This window comes from Molothrus aeneus, chromosome 26, assembly GCF_037042795.1.
Source record: "Molothrus aeneus isolate 106 chromosome 26, BPBGC_Maene_1.0, whole genome shotgun sequence".
Classification (NCBI taxonomy): domain Eukaryota; kingdom Metazoa; phylum Chordata; class Aves; order Passeriformes; family Icteridae; genus Molothrus; species Molothrus aeneus.
The window spans coordinates 4,077,455-4,094,020 of NC_089671.1; the positions used below are offsets into that span (position 1 = coordinate 4,077,455).

At 42.8% G+C, this 16,566-nt stretch overlaps 2 protein-coding genes and 2 non-coding genes across 5 annotated transcripts in view; 2 read left to right on the forward strand and 2 right to left on the reverse strand.

Moving 5' to 3' along the window:
- Positions 1–4,681, forward strand: part of TEX2 (testis expressed 2) — a 46,320-nt gene extending 41,639 nt beyond the window's left edge. For both annotated transcript variants that reach the window (XM_066565956.1, XM_066565955.1), the window contains exons 10-12: positions 1,006–1,215; positions 1,743–1,863; positions 2,671–4,681. In XM_066565956.1, the coding sequence (XP_066422053.1) occupies positions 1,006–1,215; positions 1,743–1,863; positions 2,671–2,793 (454 nt within the window). In that variant the 3' untranslated portion in view covers positions 2,794–4,681. The remainder of the gene's footprint in view (positions 1–1,005; positions 1,216–1,742; positions 1,864–2,670) is intronic.
- Positions 4,682–5,465: 784 nt separating this feature from the next.
- LOC136566792 (small nucleolar RNA SNORA76) lies at positions 5,466–5,595 on the reverse strand. The gene has a single exon (XR_010785077.1). It is a non-coding gene; the product is annotated as a small nucleolar RNA SNORA76 (small nucleolar RNA).
- A 160-nt stretch (positions 5,596–5,755) lies between these two features.
- Positions 5,756–5,818, reverse strand: LOC136566791 (small nucleolar RNA SNORD104). The gene has a single exon (XR_010785076.1). It is a non-coding gene; the product is annotated as a small nucleolar RNA SNORD104 (small nucleolar RNA).
- A 1,925-nt stretch (positions 5,819–7,743) lies between these two features.
- The window catches only part of ERN1 (endoplasmic reticulum to nucleus signaling 1), a 32,620-nt gene continuing 23,797 nt past the window's right edge, over positions 7,744–16,566 (forward strand). The window contains exon 1 of the mRNA XM_066566088.1: positions 7,744–7,843. Within this exon, the coding sequence (XP_066422185.1) occupies positions 7,763–7,843 (81 nt within the window). The 5' untranslated portion in view covers positions 7,744–7,762. The remainder of the gene's footprint in view (positions 7,844–16,566) is intronic.

The following is a 16,566-nucleotide window of genomic DNA, read 5'->3' on the forward strand; positions in this document are numbered from 1 at the left end:
ATCTTAATGTAAAATACTGAAAAAAATTTCTTACACCTATTAAACATCTGCATTGCTACCACTATAGAATCTGGTGGGAGAATAACTTCTTTCTCTGGGTAAAGATACAGCTAGTATAAAATCCCAAAGTCAAAATATATTTTCTCTTTTTTTATCTCACTGAACAGTTTTTTGTCTTATGTTGTGCTAAGAACAAAACTGTAAAAGTTTGTGTGTAAGAATAATTTTATTTTTTTCCCCTGGATAAGAAAATGTCATTTCCTTAGGAAGGTTATCTCTGCTACGTAACACCAAGAGCCACAATTAGACATGATATAATGTGTGGAAAATACCAAATATGCTATTTTTGGAGTGTGTATTTCCAACATGAGATAGGGGTAAGAAAAAACATATTCAGCTCTTAAAGCATCTGTTTGAAAAGCCAGGAATGCTGTCTAACACAATTGCCAGGAAAAGCCTACTTTCTGCAGACATAGTTAACCATTTTTGGAATATCATTCCACCCACTGCCAAAACTGTTTTCCTCTTCTTTTTCAGCATACTTATACTTGTAAATGCTACAGTACCTTAAAATTAAAACATTTTTGTTCAGCACACACAGTTAAATAATCAAACACAATGGTTGGGCCTTCCATGCTGATGATTTGTGCACATCTTAATGTATCAGTGTCTCTACAGTTTTTTTGGAATGGTAGTAAAGTTGTCACTTCTCATGCCATCTTGCTGGCATTAGTGATCTAAGTGTATTTGCAGTTTTAAAAATTGTTGTGTTTCCAGTGCCATCTGGGAAGGAGTGTTCAGGCTGAACAGAGTTTCTGCCAAACACCTGTAGCTGACAGAATACAGCTGCTGGGTGCAGGCCCTAGGATGAACTGCTTGGCCACATATCTGTTCAGAATTTTTGTATCAAAAAACTTCAATGATTTAATAGAAGATCCATGTCTGTCTTAGCAAATAGGTTTAAGAAAATTATCTTGATGTCCTTTTTCTATTCTCTATCTAAAGGTATGTTGGAGGACATCGGACAAGTAAAATCATGAGAATTGTGGATAAAATTACGAAGTCAAAATACTTTCAGAAAGCAACAGAGACTGAGTTTATTAAGAAAAAAATTGAAGAGGTCTCCAATACTCCATTGCTGCTAACAGTTGAAGTACAGGAGTGCAGAGGAACACTAGTGATTAACATTCCACCTCCACCCACTGACAGAATATGGTAAGAGGAGCTCAGAGCAGAGCTGGGCAATGTTTCAGGTGTGCTATGTGAGGGGTTGCAGCTAAGAAAAAAAGTAAAGCCTGGCTTAAGTGTGTCGCCCTGGTTTTTTAAGATTTTCTAAGCCTTCTGATGTTGACATTCTTGTAGTGAACTTTCTCACACTCTTTCTGTAAATAACTCATTGTTTTGCATTCCTTTATGGAGGAGGAGAAAGCTGATGGACTATTGGTTTGTCCAGTGTCATTGGAGAGGTGGCACTGTCACCCTCCAATCCACTGTCACTTTTGGAAAACTATAAATGTTGGAGTCAGAAAATAAACTTCCCTTTTTTCTTCACCTTGAGAACAGCGGTGTGCTCTTGTGGCCTTTTGTGTCCTATAGCGACACAAGTGGGTTCTGGGCAAGGAGCAGTACAAATTAGTTGTAACTGAGGTAGGAACTGTTTACTAAGAGCTAATTGTTACAGGGTTAAGTGCTTATTTTGTTGGGGTGTCTGTAGTAAATCCTGCTCTGTGTTCTCTCCCCAGGTACGGCTTCCGAAGGCCTCCCTACCTGGAGTTAAAAGCGCGGCCAAAACTTGGCGAGAGAGAAGTGACTCTGGTTCATGTCACAGACTGGATAGCAAGGAAACTGGAACAGGAGTTCCAGGTGTGTTTCCTCTACACTCTCCTTTCATTGATGATAGTTTTGGGGTGTTTAATTTTCACATGTCCTCTATTTCATTTATAACTAGTCATGTCCTCCACTGCTCCCAGCCAGTGGGGATGGATGTTGAGAGCTCAGCTGAAACTGACTGCTGGGATGGTCTCAAGACTCATATGTAGATCAGGATGGAAATCTGTTTTAGAGATAAAAATTATATTTCTTTGAAATAGGTACCATGGTAAAATTTGCAGTACTCAAATAAGAACATGGTCCTACATGTTCTTAATGATAAGGGGCCAAACTTTTGCCCAAAATTAAGAACAGATAAGGCACTACTTCCTCTTACTGCTTCCTTTAAAGTAATTTTTAAAAAAATCATGTTGACCATAGTGCAAAAAGGAAGAAGCCCTCTCCAAAAACATGTAGGATAGGAATAGTAACCAGCTTGATTCTGGACCCCAAACTATACAATCCACCAGAAATCAAAATCAGTTATTTTACTAAAAGTACATTTTGAAAGTATATGGATGGGTAAGAGCTGAGAAAGCAGTTAGGAAAAGTTGGTGATGTTTCCTGTAGTGCCATTTTAATTGAATGAAATATGCAGAGATATTAATACTTCTGAGTTTCATTTACAACTGTAACACGACAAAATGGTTTCAGTTAATGGGAACTGCACTGACTCAAACAATGCTGAGCTTGAGAACCTTTTCTCTGTAAATGTGTTGCATTTTTTAAACTATAATTGGAAAACCAAGGTTTCAAGTGACATATGTAATGTAACTTCATTTCATTGCATCTTTTCCCCAGAAAATCTTTGTCATGCCAAACATGGATGATGTCTATATTCCTTTAATGCACTCAGCCATGGATCCCCGCTCCTCCACGTGCCCTCCTCAAGATCTGAGCACGGAGGCCTCTGATCAACCATGACATGTGAAGACTCTTGCAGTTTACAGTATTATAAAAGTTACTCTCATGGTTTTATAAACTGTGCTGTAGTTCTTGTCCTTAACTTGTGCCACTCTCCCCCCTCCCAAGGACTGCCTTTCCCCGTTCCTGTGTGCTCACTTGCCTGGTTATTGTTCCTGTGTACTTCAGCTACATGAAGTTCCATTCCATTAAGCTGTTGATTTATTTTTGTACTGGCTGCCATCAGGATTTTAACTGGGAGGCTGAGGTGACCTGTTCTTTGTGGGGAGGGAGGAGGAACTCAAATGTAACAGATCAAGGAGCTTGTTGATGCACCTTTTGTTCAGCTTGTTTTCATGCTATGTTAATGTGCATTAAAGCATTGAAAAGTTGTTTGGCAGCAAAGGAACTGCGTGCCAAATGGAAAAAATCCTAAATAAGGAATGAATTTATAAAACTGGAAGAATATTTTTCTTTCTCAGGCAGTTGGAGGTGTAGAATGAACTGTTTTATGTTCTTTCACTTCTGCAGTCAATAGCTTGTGTCAAGCAATCGAAATATGAAATGCTTTCAGGATAAAAGAATGTAAATTGGATGTATAGGTAATATTGTGATTCAATGTGCTGTATACACATTACTTTTTTCATACAGAACTTGTGCTTTTTTTGGGAAGCAATTAGCCATAAAACACACAACTATCAGTGAAGGTGGGACTGTCAGATTTTTGTAAATGAGGAAAAAAAATTGGTAAAGCCATGAGACCAAACCATAGCAAGCCACCTTATAGTGAGGTACAATCACCTTGGTTCTGATTAATTCTGAATGTTTATAGAGACATGAGCACACACACCAAGTGTCAACACTGCACATCTCCAGTAGTGACCTAACTGTGCATAGAGCCTCTTGCTGTGATGAAACACCCAGTTCTTTCTGACAGGAGTTTGTTGCTGTGAGTCTTTTCCATTGCACTGTGTTTACACCCAAGGCATGGGCCCGGATCCTCAGTTACAGCCCCAGACACGACAGCACCTGCTGCTTGTGGAAGCAGCTGTGGCTGACAGATTTTGACCCCCATGCATTGGTTTCTTGGACTTTATGGCATAGGAATTCAAGCATTGCAGTTGTTTGAGCTGATCATGATTAAAGACTCTTTCTGCTAATTAGTGGCCAAAACTAAAGGGGAAGGGGGAACTGCTTTTTATTTGTCAGGTGTAATGAATCAAGGCTAAATATATGCAGTAAATTCAAGGTTTGAACACTACATATCCACTCCTTAACACTTAATATTTTTCTGATACTCAGTGTTGCCAACTGTTCATGGATGTCAGAAAATGTTTTCGTTTACAAAGAAGGTGAGTTTTGGCTCTCCTTTTATAACATGATTTTCTTTTTTTTTTCAAAGTAATTTTTAAAGAAATTTTTTGTATGTTGTGTTGTCACATTTGATGTAAATCAAAATTTCCATGTATAACTTGATGATTTACCATCTCTAAACGAAGCTATTATATTGAAGGTTTTTTAAACAGCACCTTGCCTGAAACAAAAGCATTTAATATATTTAAAATTAATTCTATATTTGAACACCTATTTTGGTTACCTTTAATTGAAATATTAGTAGTTATATTTGTTACCTGAACTCCTCCTTGACCATTCCAGGCTGTGTATATTCTGGGGTTGCTGATTTTGTAGGCATTATTTGCCTTTCATGAAGTCTGCATGTCTTGTACGCAGGTCTTTTATATGAGTTAATTTCTATGTGCAATAACTAAAGTCAAAGGACTAGATGCACTAATGTGTAAACAGATTTAGACTTATTACACAAGATTGTCATACTGCACTTCATAAACTGTGGGTAACTACAATCTGCTTGCTTTGTTTTATTAAATAAATTTATCCCATGTCAAACAAATCAGTAAATTTTATTTCTACAGCATTAATCTAGTTATCTAGTCCCAAGTTGTTTCAAAAACTTCATTAGAAAGGCAGCTTCCTAATATGAGTGTGCCCTTAGTTTTGCAGACTTTTATACTGCCAAGTTCATCACAGCAGCTAGTATTCATATGAGGAATATGCTTTAAGAACATGTTTGCATACCTGGTAAAACTGTGAAAGGATTACCAGCAGTTACAAAACAGAGCTGCCACGCATCCACTTCTGCGACCTTTAAGAGCCCCTGGGAGCTCAGTGATCCCTTACAGTCAGCCTAGACTCTTCCTGTATGTGTAGTCTTGTGTGGTTACAGGTCTTTTGTACTGACAGAAGGTGCTGTACCTCCCCCTACTGGCACGTATAAGAGAGTACCCCCTTAAGAAGCCGCAGCTCAGTCACGGCAGTTGTTTAAGGTGTTTTGCACCACGTGCATAATGACACCCAGCCCTGGATGCATTTCTCCTGCCTCCAAGCTGATTCACCCAGCTCCTCTACTCCTGCAACAGCTCGGCAGGAATCCCAGGGCTTTTGTTCCTTTTTAAGCTCCTTTTTACAACTTAACCCTGAACTACTGAAGGAAAACTACAGCCGTTGCCTCGGCGGGTTCAGTCGCACTGCACCGCGGTAGTGACCCGGCTCTGCTTGGGCATGGCACCGCCCTCCGGCCGGAACAGGCTCCCCACGCAGGAGGGCGGGCAGCAGGATCCGCAGGCCCCGCGCCCCCCCCCGCTGTGTCCCCGCGAGAGTGACACGCAATCGCGAACAAATGTCACTTGCTTTTAAAAGCGCCGCCCGGGTCGGGCCGAGCAGCACCAGTTATGAACAAGCGCTTCGCTGTAGCACCGCTGCTTGGCCGGCGGCGCCAGGCGGGCACCGCCGGGTCAAAGGCAGTGCGGCACACGCGGAAGAACCAGCCGGACACGCTCTGAGTGACACAAGCTTTATTTACCGCCGCTCCCGGCCGCCGCAAGGGACCTGCAAAATACCGAGAATAAAGGGGAGGTTATTGATGCCCTACACCCCGGCCGCCCCGCAGGGTGGAGGCAGCCGGGGCGCTCAGAAGTAGTTTTGCTTCACGGATATCAGCAGTCTAACACGTGTCAAGAGACATCACCGCGGCCCGGCCTCACCGCCCCCCCCACCCGCCGCACTCCGCTCCTGCCGCCGCACTCACCTCGCTGGCTACGCCGAGAGAAGGACCCACAATTCGCCGCGCTGTCCTTTATAGAGAGCCTAGCCCCGCCCTCCTCGTCTTGCCCAATAGGATTGGAATTCGGGGTCACGTGCTGATCTGGTTGCACTTGCGCGCGAGGGTGGGCGGAGCCGCGTGAGGGCAGCGGGCGGGGCGGCACAGGGAGGTCAAGCGCGGGGTCTGAGGGGGTGCGGTGGTTTCGTGTCGCCCCCCGCCGTGTGAGGGACTTTTTCGCCTTTTCAGGAACAGTAGTACTCTTCTCTTTCTAGTTTGCTCTAGCGCTTTGTTGCTGTGAAGAAATAAGGCTCAGTATTAAAAATATAAAAGCTGAGGCCCCAGCAGAGCGGGTGCTGAGGTGACTCCTGAGGGGAGCTGCTGGGAGCTGAGGGTGCTCACCCACACCCGGCTCCCCTCCTACCTCAGCCGGTTGTTTTTTAATCTCCTATGAGGCCATGGGAGACACTAGCGTGAAATAACTCCAGCTTGGATCTGGCACACTACAGCATTTATGCAGCAACTGATAAATTCCTCCTCTAATGTAGCAGCGTGCTGATGCCATGGCACACACAGTATGTTTAGGGGTTTGCTTGCTCTCACACGGCACAAATATTTAAAAGTCAAAGCCCCATAAAGTAGCACATTAGAGAACTGGAATCACGGTGTGGTTTGTAGCTCCAGTATATTTTTATGTATTCAGACTTAGAAGTCAGGTCGTCATTTGGACAAGGCTCTGAGGCACTGGGATTGCTGGGGTGTCCTGAGCAGGAGTTGAACTTGATGATCCTCAGTCCCTTCCAGGGCAGGATATTCTGTGATTCTGGGTGATTATTACATCTCCTGCCCACCATCAAAGGCAGCTCACTGTGGGAGCTCGTGTGTGCATATGGCATGCCCAGAACTCCGTGTGCCCTGCAGCTCCATTAGTGATATCACCATTAAAAAGCAAACAATATGTACAAGGACAAAGTGGCTTTGTTATATAAATAGGTGGCTGAATGCTGGGCCTTTGCCAGGCACTCTAAATTTACTCTCTTCTGTTTGAAGCTTCTTCCATCTGGTTCAATACTTTTTGTGTTTATTTTTATCTGTTCAGAGGAGCCTGGACCAGTGTTTTGGTTCAAAGGGGCATGTAGGGGCTTTATTTTGGCATTTATTGAAGGCCTTGCAAGGCCCAGGGTTAAATAAGTCTGTCTAAGGCAGGAGCTATGCCAAATACATTTGGCATGATCTGTTCTGAAAATACAAAATCCGTAGGAAAACAAGAATCACAGAGTCATCAAGGTTGGAAGAGACCTTTAAGATCATCAAATCCAGCTGCCTACCCAGCACTGCCACTGTAGCCCCCAAACCATTAAATATCACTCAGTGGCAGATCCAGATGCCTCAAACACCTCCAGGTACGGTGACTCCATCATTTCCCTTGGGCAGCCCTTTCCAGTGCCTGACCACCCAGTTATTCCGGGCAGGGTGGTGCCGGGGGAGGGAGGCGACTGGCTGGTGCTGCCTGGATTTGGGTATTTTTTTATAAAAACAAAGCAGCAGTAGCCAGCTGCCACCGCACCCCGCGGCTCCCCATGGGGCTGCCAGCCGAGCCCCGGCGCCGGCGGCGGGTCGGTCGGGGCTCACACGAACGGGGAGGCTCCGGCAGCGGCGCGAACCCACGGAACATCTCTGGCCGCTCCCGGGCCCCCGGGCCGGCGGCTGCCCGGGCGGTCCCTGAGCGCGGTGCCCGGCGCGGCCCGTCCGCCCGCGGTGACGTGCGTGTCCCGGCCGGGCGGTCCCTGAGCCCGCCCCGCCCGCCGCGGGGAGCGCCGGACGCGCCGCTCCGGAGGCAGCGCCGTGCGGGGGGAGCGGCCCCGCGGTGCAGCTATGGAGCCGCTCCGCCGCCTCCTCCTCAGCCTGGCCGCGCTGCTGCTGCTGCTGCTGCTCCCGCTCCCGCCGAGGCTCGCGGTAAGCCCGGGCCCGCTGGGCCGGAGAACGGCAGGGGCAGCCGGGGCACGGGGAGGGCCGCGGGAGGAGAGCTGGGGGGGTCCCGCCGGGGTTAGCGAAGGTTTGCCGGGGGTGCCCGCAGCCCGGCGGTGCCCGCAGAGCCAGCACACCTCCTGCCCACTGTCTCTCTCGCCGTGTGCCCCTGTGTGCGCAGGCAGCCCTGAGGGACTGCAGCCCCGCAGGCTGTCCCAGCCCACAGACCTGTACCTGCAGCTGAGCCCCACCTGGCATGTCACCTGGACGTGTATATCATAATCCTCGCAATATGAAAATAACAGTTCATTTCCCACGAGACAGTTGTAAAAAGTAGCACAGAAAAACTTTTGAAACAGTAGTACAAAGAAACTTTTGTAAACTGAAACTATGTAGATGTGTCGGGAACCAGTGAGACATGCTAGAAAGTCTGCTCTGTCCCTTAATCAGTATGGGGGTTTGTTTTTTTATCTGGAAAAAATCCCATACATTGTATTGATATGTATTGATAACCAAATACATGTGACTGCCTACATACCTTCTATACTGTCTTGGCATTTTGATCATTCTGTTTCCAGAGCAAATGCAGCAATATACATTAACATACATGTGGTTGGTTGGGATCCAAATGCACAGTTTTAGATTCCAAGGTGGAAGACAAAGTGCACTAGTCATTGCCCTACGAAACCTCTTAAGAAATAACCAGGTTGGTTATAAGGTATTGCAAGAGGTGGAGCAATAAAAGTGCATGGAATAGGGAAACTGGTGCAAAGCAGATGGAGTGCTGAGCAGATTATTTTTACAGAGGTAATAATTTTAAACAGTGTACTTTACAGTGGGTGCTGTCTGCTGTGTGTGTACTCAGATGGATAGCTAACTTCAAATATTCACTTCTGAAAGGTGTGCTTGTTAGCAGGTTCTCCAGATCAGGAGACAATGAAAAGGCCATCTGGCATTCACTGTTTCCATTATAGTCACATGTAGCACAAGAAAGCTTTAGGTTATGTTCTTTGATGGATTGTTCATTGTTACCTGAAAAGCTGCTGTAATATATGGGGTTCTAGTTCAGGTTAAGCAAAGCTGAAGGTTTTGGTTTTCACCTGCAATATAATAACTCCACTCCCCTTCTTTAGAAGTAAAGTAAACACATTAGCAGTTAAGCTGGCAACATACCTAGTCTTGTTACTTCATTAGGAAACTGGGAAAAATTAATGCAGGCTGTCAACAAAAATTACTTTACAATCTTTATTGTAGAGTGCTAATGTGTTTGTCTTAGACTGGCCTGTAAGGCTGGACTAAGGTCTTTTCAGGTGCTCACAGGTTTGGGTTTCAGATTTTGCAAGGAAAATACTGATTTGCAACTCACTGAGTTTTAAAAACAGCCCTGAATAAAAACATTAAGAAATATTTTTAAATACCTAAAATAGTTTTGAAATCAACAGATTATTGCTAAATTTTATATAATTTTACTTGCATAATCACAAGAGACTGGACTCATGTTGTGGTAGAATTCAGCCCATCTTTTCTCTAGATTTCCCTTTTCCCTTGGTTTCGCTGCTCTGCCATCTCACCTCAGATCAGTGTCTGAGTTCTCCATTTCTGTTCCTTTTCTTGGCTCTTACCCTGGTCTTTTTGCTCTGCAAGCTGTAGATCCTCACCATGACTTCCAAGTTGAAATCTATTCTGTAGTTCAGGTGCTTTTTGGAATTAGTTTTCATTCCTGTGAACTTAGTCCCAGTCATCTCACCTGTGAATAACCCATTTAACTGTGGAGGCTTATTTAAAACTATTCATGTCACTTGAATAATGAACTCCCATGAGAAAGACTGGCATACAATTTCGGTGTTGAGGTAACTTGAAAACATGAGGTTGCCTAAAGATTTTGCAGATTGTTTTTTCTGTAGATTTCTTTTAAGAGTAGTGGTGATGATCTGCTGTTTTGTAAATTCTTTGGCTGATAAATGTACTCTTTGTTACCTAATATCCCATCTCTAATATTGCTTTTTTAGTTTGTATAAGTTCATAAAGGTCTTCCTTTTGTCTTCCTTTCCTGACTCTTCTTTACAGACAGGAAAATGCTGTTTTTGCTGTTGGGGTGACACAGTTTACAGCTCTTGGAACTGCCCTCCAATGAATGGGAGCACATTAAAAAGGTGAAATCTCAGATAGAACAATGAGAAATGCAGTAGAGCTGTCAGTAAATTACAGTTGCCATCAATATTATACAGTAATGATTTACAGCTCTCTTTAGAATGAGAAATCCCTTGTTTTTATGAGCCCTGGGATGTTCCCAACTGTGTTTGTTTGTGGAGTCAGTGCAACTGAAGAATACCAACCTCTCTGGGATTAAGGTGGCATTTGGAGCATGGGTCTGTCCCCTCCTGCAGCCGGTGGGACGGGTTTCAGTGCTGGGTTACACCGTGTAGGCAGCCCCTGACATGGAAAAACCCCGGCCTCAGCCAGGTGTTGTTTCTTCTGGTGTGTTCTTTATCTCAGCACGAGGTGTTTGGCCAGAGAACTGATAGGTGTGAAAACCCATGTGAGACAGCAGAAGGTTTACAGAGGACATATTCAAGCACTGAGTTAATTAATATTTTTTGAGTTGCAGATCTCCTTAGTTGCTCAAAAAATAGTATAATAGGGTTTAGAGGTTTTTTTGGTGGGGGAGGGAAATGTATATTTGTCTTGCACACCTAGACAAATCTGGACAACTCTGTCCTGGAGTATAATTTTATGTGTTTATAACTCTGCTGTCATTTGGGTTGTTGGTGTTCTTGTGGCTATTGAAATACATTTGGGTTCTATACAGAGAATCAAATGTGAAAGCTCAGCTGGTGAGACCACTCCAAGGTGAGTCCAGGCAGGAACAGTTGGAGTGGATCTCCTGTACTGCTCAGTTTTTCCATTGCATGGAGGGGTGGGTGTATGAATGAGAACTCACTGAACTGGGTTACAGCGTGATGAGAAATGCCTAACAAAGACATGTTAGAATTCAGTTAAAGATTAAAAGATCTGCAGATTTGATTTCACTTTCTAAAGAAGATAAAACATATTTTTGTCAACTCTCTTTCATATCTTAGCTTCATTATTAGTTATACTGGAAAACTCCCCCCAGTAGTTTACTGAATTTTACAAAGACTTTCTTCATGGCCTGGTTTTATCATGCACAGGGAGTTTTAGCCTGTAGCCTGGCAGTGTAATGAGATAGCTGTCAAAACCAGGGTAATGATTCACAGGCTATCTGTGATGAATATGCCAAGTGCTTGCAGTGTGTGCTAATGTCTAAAAATATTTTGCTTTGCGTCCTTATTGGTTTACCAGCTGTGGTTCCAGTAGCATCAATTATGGTATAGGCCTTTTGTTCTTGTGAGGATAGTGTCTGGTGCTGTCAGTGCTGAAGCTGGTTTTTAATAGTTTTTGAGTCAAATGGGAATGCACAGCCTGATGTTTATGAGGCTAAGTATGGAGTGAGGAATATCAGGGTTTTTTTTTCCTTGAGTGATAATTTGTATCTTGTCAACATTTTGGTTTGGTAAGCCAGGCATTATCCAAGGCATTAGAGGTCTGTTATAGTTAGCACAGCATCCATCATTTATCATCCATCCAACACATTAAGTTTGGTGCATATGTGTTCCTACTTCAGACTCAGAAAAGAAAATTATTTCCCTGCTAAGACATGGCACGGTTTTCTTTACTAGTGAGCACACAATTATTCTAGAAATCAGTAACAGCTCTTGAAATCAGCACACACTGTCACCCATCCAGGCTCACTGGGAAGTGTTTTCCTGTTCTTTATTCATACTTGAAGAACCTCTTGTGGTATCACCCCCACAGCAAAATGTATTTCTAGTTTGCAGAGCTGTGACCTCAAGGAACTCAGTGGCCTGGTTTTCTGTCTGCTTGTCCCACTGACTTCAGTGCGATTTGTGCCTTCCTGGTGACCTTCGTTTCAAAAATGGTGGTTTTAAGCACATGAATTAATAAAAAAAAATTATTGCCATGGGAATCTGTTTTCTTCTAACACAATAAAACAAACGAAGCCATAGCTTTGCTAACCCTTAGAAAAATCTGAGCTATTGGGGTGAAAGAAGATGTTCTCACCCTTGACACTGAAGTGCACCACACACACGCCAGAACTTGTTCTACAGCTTTCACTGACCTTCACTTGACTGCCAGCTCCTTCAGAATTGTTTTGAGTCATTTTGTTACTTGGATTTCTAAAACGTTTTATCTAAAGATATGGTAGATCTGGACTGAGGGGAAGATTCTTATGGGAGACCTTAACTAGTATATATAATTTCTTTTTCTCTTAGATAGTATATTTCTATTCTAGCTTAAAAATGCTGGTTTCTGCTTAGTCACAAATTTTAGACTGTTATGGGTTATTAGCAGTCAGCTTTAAAACTTTTGTCATATTTGAATCCAATGAGAGCTTGAAATTTTGTCTTTTGAATTATTAAAATTAATTCTAAAGCAGTACCCGTGTAATTTCAAATTATTGTAAATTGTTAACCTTTTATCACTGTTGATGTGGAAGATTGTTATGAGTACAGACTGTCAAGGCAGTAGAAGCTCTTACTGAATTCCAAAGAGGGTAGGTGTTAAAATAGATGTTGCAATTTTAGATGAAATGAAAGAAGGAACCAAACCAGGTTTTCCTTCCGTCTCATTTACTTTGTTCACTAAATTAAGTTATTTTTGCTTAGTTGCTTCATGTCCTGACATATTTTTCTTGGAGTCAGTTGATGTATCTTCCTAGAAATAGAATTGCAATATGAAATAAAAGTCTCTTAAGATTTTGCATTGCATCACAACAGTTGGGACCTCACCCTTGCAGGGAGGGAGGACAGGATCTGTGTTACCAGTTATTATAGAGTCTGTCTCAGGACTGAGATTATGATGTCTTTCTGTGATGGAGAAAGCTCTTACATACTTCACAGAAAAATGAAAACAAGTGTGTCTTGTACATACAGATTTTTATAATTTTTGTAGTTTTTAATTGCAGTGTTTATCCCAGGCTTTAATTAATCCATTAATAAATTAATTACAAAGCTTTGTATTCAAAATAAAATCTATTCAATATTTGCAACTTTGATACTTCAGTCTCTAGCCACTGGTAAAAGTCACTAATAAAACCAAGAGAAAGTATTTTTAATTTTTCAGTCTGGGTGAAACACAAGTAATTATTTAAATAATCTGTTCAATTTTCTATCACTTGATAAAATTTCAAAGAATAAAGCCTTGTTTCCATATTATTATACTAACTCCCTAGCCTCCTCCAAGTGATTACTGTAGATACTGAGCAAAATAAATGAGCAATATTGCATAGCAAAATCTACAGAGTCATTGGGATTTTTTAAAATTTACGTCAAATGCTTCACCAGGGTCAGCGTGCTACTGAGCTGGGTAATGTCAACTGCATGGTATCATGTGCTTTGAAAATTATGAGTGAATGGATGATTTTAATAATGGCATTTTATGTATTTCATCTGTGTTCAAATACAAATTTAGAAGTAAGGGAAGAACTAATGAAATCTGCCCTATATTCAGTCTTTCCCCCAAAGGAGATGTTATCTTCAACACACAGGGTTGCAGTGACCACATCAATGCGACTTTGATAGCTGAATATAAGAAAGCCCTTCAGAAGAAGTGAAACTTAAACACAGACCTGAGCTGGTGGGGGGAAGGGCTTTGAGGAAGAACATCAGAAAAGCTGTGACTTTTACAGGGAGATGATGCATGCATGTGGCAGGATCTCCTCATCACAGGAACCCCAGGGCTGCAGTGCTGGTTTCTCTCCCAGGGAGCAGAACTGGGCCCAGAGCAGTTCCCTGGCTGGAGACACCTGATGGCTCTTCCAGGGTGCTGTTCCCGTGGTGCCTGTGAATGCCACAAGTCCTTCCCACCCCAGGAGAGTGCACATCTCCTGTTCACCATGCCACAAGTCCTTCCCACCCCAGGAGAGTGCACATCTCCCTGTTCACCATGCCACAAGTCCTTCCCACCCCAGGAGAGTGCACATCTCCTGTTCACCACGCCACAAGTCCTTCCCACCCCAGGAGAGTGCACATCTCCTGTTCACCATGCCACAAGTCCTTCCCACCCCAGGAGAGTGCACATCTCCCTGTTCACCATGCCACAAGTCCTTCCCACCCCAGGAGAGTGCACATCTCCTGTTCACCATGCCACAAGTCCTTCCCACCCCAGGAGAGTGCACATCTCCTGTTCACCATGCCACAACTCCTTCCCACCCCAGGAGAGTGCACATCTCCTGTTCACCACGCCACAAGTCCTTCCCACCCCAGGAGAGTGCACATCTCCCTGTTCACCATGCCAGACACCATGGGATGGTAGCTGGAAGTGGTGCTTCTCCCCTCCCACACCAAGGGTCTTACACTGAAAAGCTTAGAAAAAGCTGTTGGGATTTCATGATTTGGTCATATCTAAGAACTTTCTGAGAACTGTCTAGAACTGTCTAGGCAACAGCCAGGTGTTCATTTGGTTTTCCACTGAAACTTGCAGGAACACTTCTTCAGCTATGGTTTTCTTTCTCTGTTGTTCAGCTTGTGACTGGAGGGAAGTACAGAAATGTTTTCCTGCTCTGAGTGCAGTGTGCAGAGGAACCCTTTGCATGTTTGCACTTTCTATTTGTCCCAAGTCCTAGGAACCTGCTAAAACACCAACAATCTGGAAGATAATACTGGTTACTGATGTTTTGATCAGAGTTTCAGAGCTCACATTTAATTCCTTAACCTCTGTATCCTTGATGCCCCAATAAATAAATATTCAAATGTTAAATATGAAAGTGTTAAATCTACAACAAATAAAGTTCTATACACTGTGTATTCCTGATATGTGATACCCAACCATACTCATGGTGGTTATTTTACAGGCAAATGTTTAGTGAAAATGTTACATGTATTTATTTCTTAATCAGAAGACAGGAAGAGAGCATGGTTTATGAAGAATATACTGATGCTGTAAGATAAGATAAAAGATAAGACTTGTACAGAGAATAAGAAGTAGCCTAGAAAAAACAATCTTACCCTGTATATGCAGACAATGTTGTGGATTTGCTGTATGTTGTATTTTAGTTGCACCAAACTTCAACACATTCTGGGTGTCAAATTCCCACCTGCAATTTAAAGGAACTCGAATAGTTTTAATTTCCTGTCTTTAACAGATGTATTTTCTTGCTCAGTTTACTGTTTCACTCTAGGTGCAGTTTCACTGTGTTTCTAAACTGAGCCTCACAACTGGATGGTTTTCAGCCCTGAAGGGTTGTGACAGTGGAGCGTGGGCTGTGTCTTCTCCCCCTCACTGCAGAATTAGTGACTCTGGCTTGTTAAATGCTGGTGTAAGGAAGACTGGACTAATGGTGATTAATCAACTACACCATCCTAAGTGTAGTTTTGGGTACAAATGAAGTGGTACCTAGGGGACAAAATTTTCATTAATTACTTTGATGCAGTGGCTATGATAGTTTAACAAAAGTAATAATACAGATGACTGAGATCTCCTAACTTTACATCAGAGCCCCCCTGCTCTTACAGTCAATCAGGTTGATAGGCTTGAAAGGTACTGTGAGTTCAGTTCTGATCAGTAACATCTTGAGGTGCTTTTTTATAGGGCTACTGTTATGCAGTCCCTGTTTGAACAAACACTGCCAAGTTTAATCCCAGATGTAAATATTTTATCTAGGTGCAGATGGCTGTGCGGCCTGCATAATTTAACAATGTCATGTAATGAATATTATATTTATGTGTTAAGATACTTCTCCCATTTTTTCTGGCCTTCCAGCAATTATTTCTGATCTATGGTTGGTATACTGTTGACTTGTACTTCCATTTCTTTCTGCACTGTGTGTTTTACAGTTGTGTGCTCCAGCTGATTATAACTGCAAAGAAGCTTGTACAATATTTATAGGTGCAACCTGAGTGTTGACTAGTTAGCACTGTTACATTATCCTTTTAGCTCTGTGCTTTGTCTGAAAGTGTAATGCTTTAGTTGGATTGCACTAAAATGTATAGCTGTTCAAAGAAAGTTATTCCTTGTATTTGAATTTGGCAATTAAGTATTTTGCTTTGCAGTAATTCTAACGTGACCAGTAATTGTTTTTTACAATAAGTCATTGAAGACATTAATTATGTAAAATGAATACATTTTCATTTTGTCTGGTAGATTAAGAGCTATATTTAACTGTGAAACTTTGAAACGTGGCAGGTGTCACACAGATGAGCAATGCAGATACAGCCTGCAAGTGAAAAGTTACTTGAGCAAAAACTTGAGCCCTGGAAAACAGAAATGGGTCAGTCTTAGGGTGTCTGGGGTCATCTTTAGGCAGGAAGAGAAGAGCAAGCATTAAATTAACATGTTTGTTCTGCTTTGTATGATGGAACACCTTGGATTTAGTCTCAGTTCCCACAATAATTGCACAGTTCTGAGTCCTTGGTGTTTGTGTGATGCCCTTTTAATAAAGTTCCTTTTCCTGCAAGGGCCAAGCTCAAAACCTGCTTGGGCCGGAGGAAGGACAGTGGCACCAAACTGCTCCCCAGGGCAGAATGGATTGCAGTGGGAAATGGAGGCTTGAGCCCTGCAGCCAGCTGCTTTCTCCGAGATCACTGAGGATGTGCCCATGCTTCTGGGTCACACTCCTTAACAGTGTTATTTACTCTGGACTGCAGAAAGGCACTATTGGGACACATGAGGTA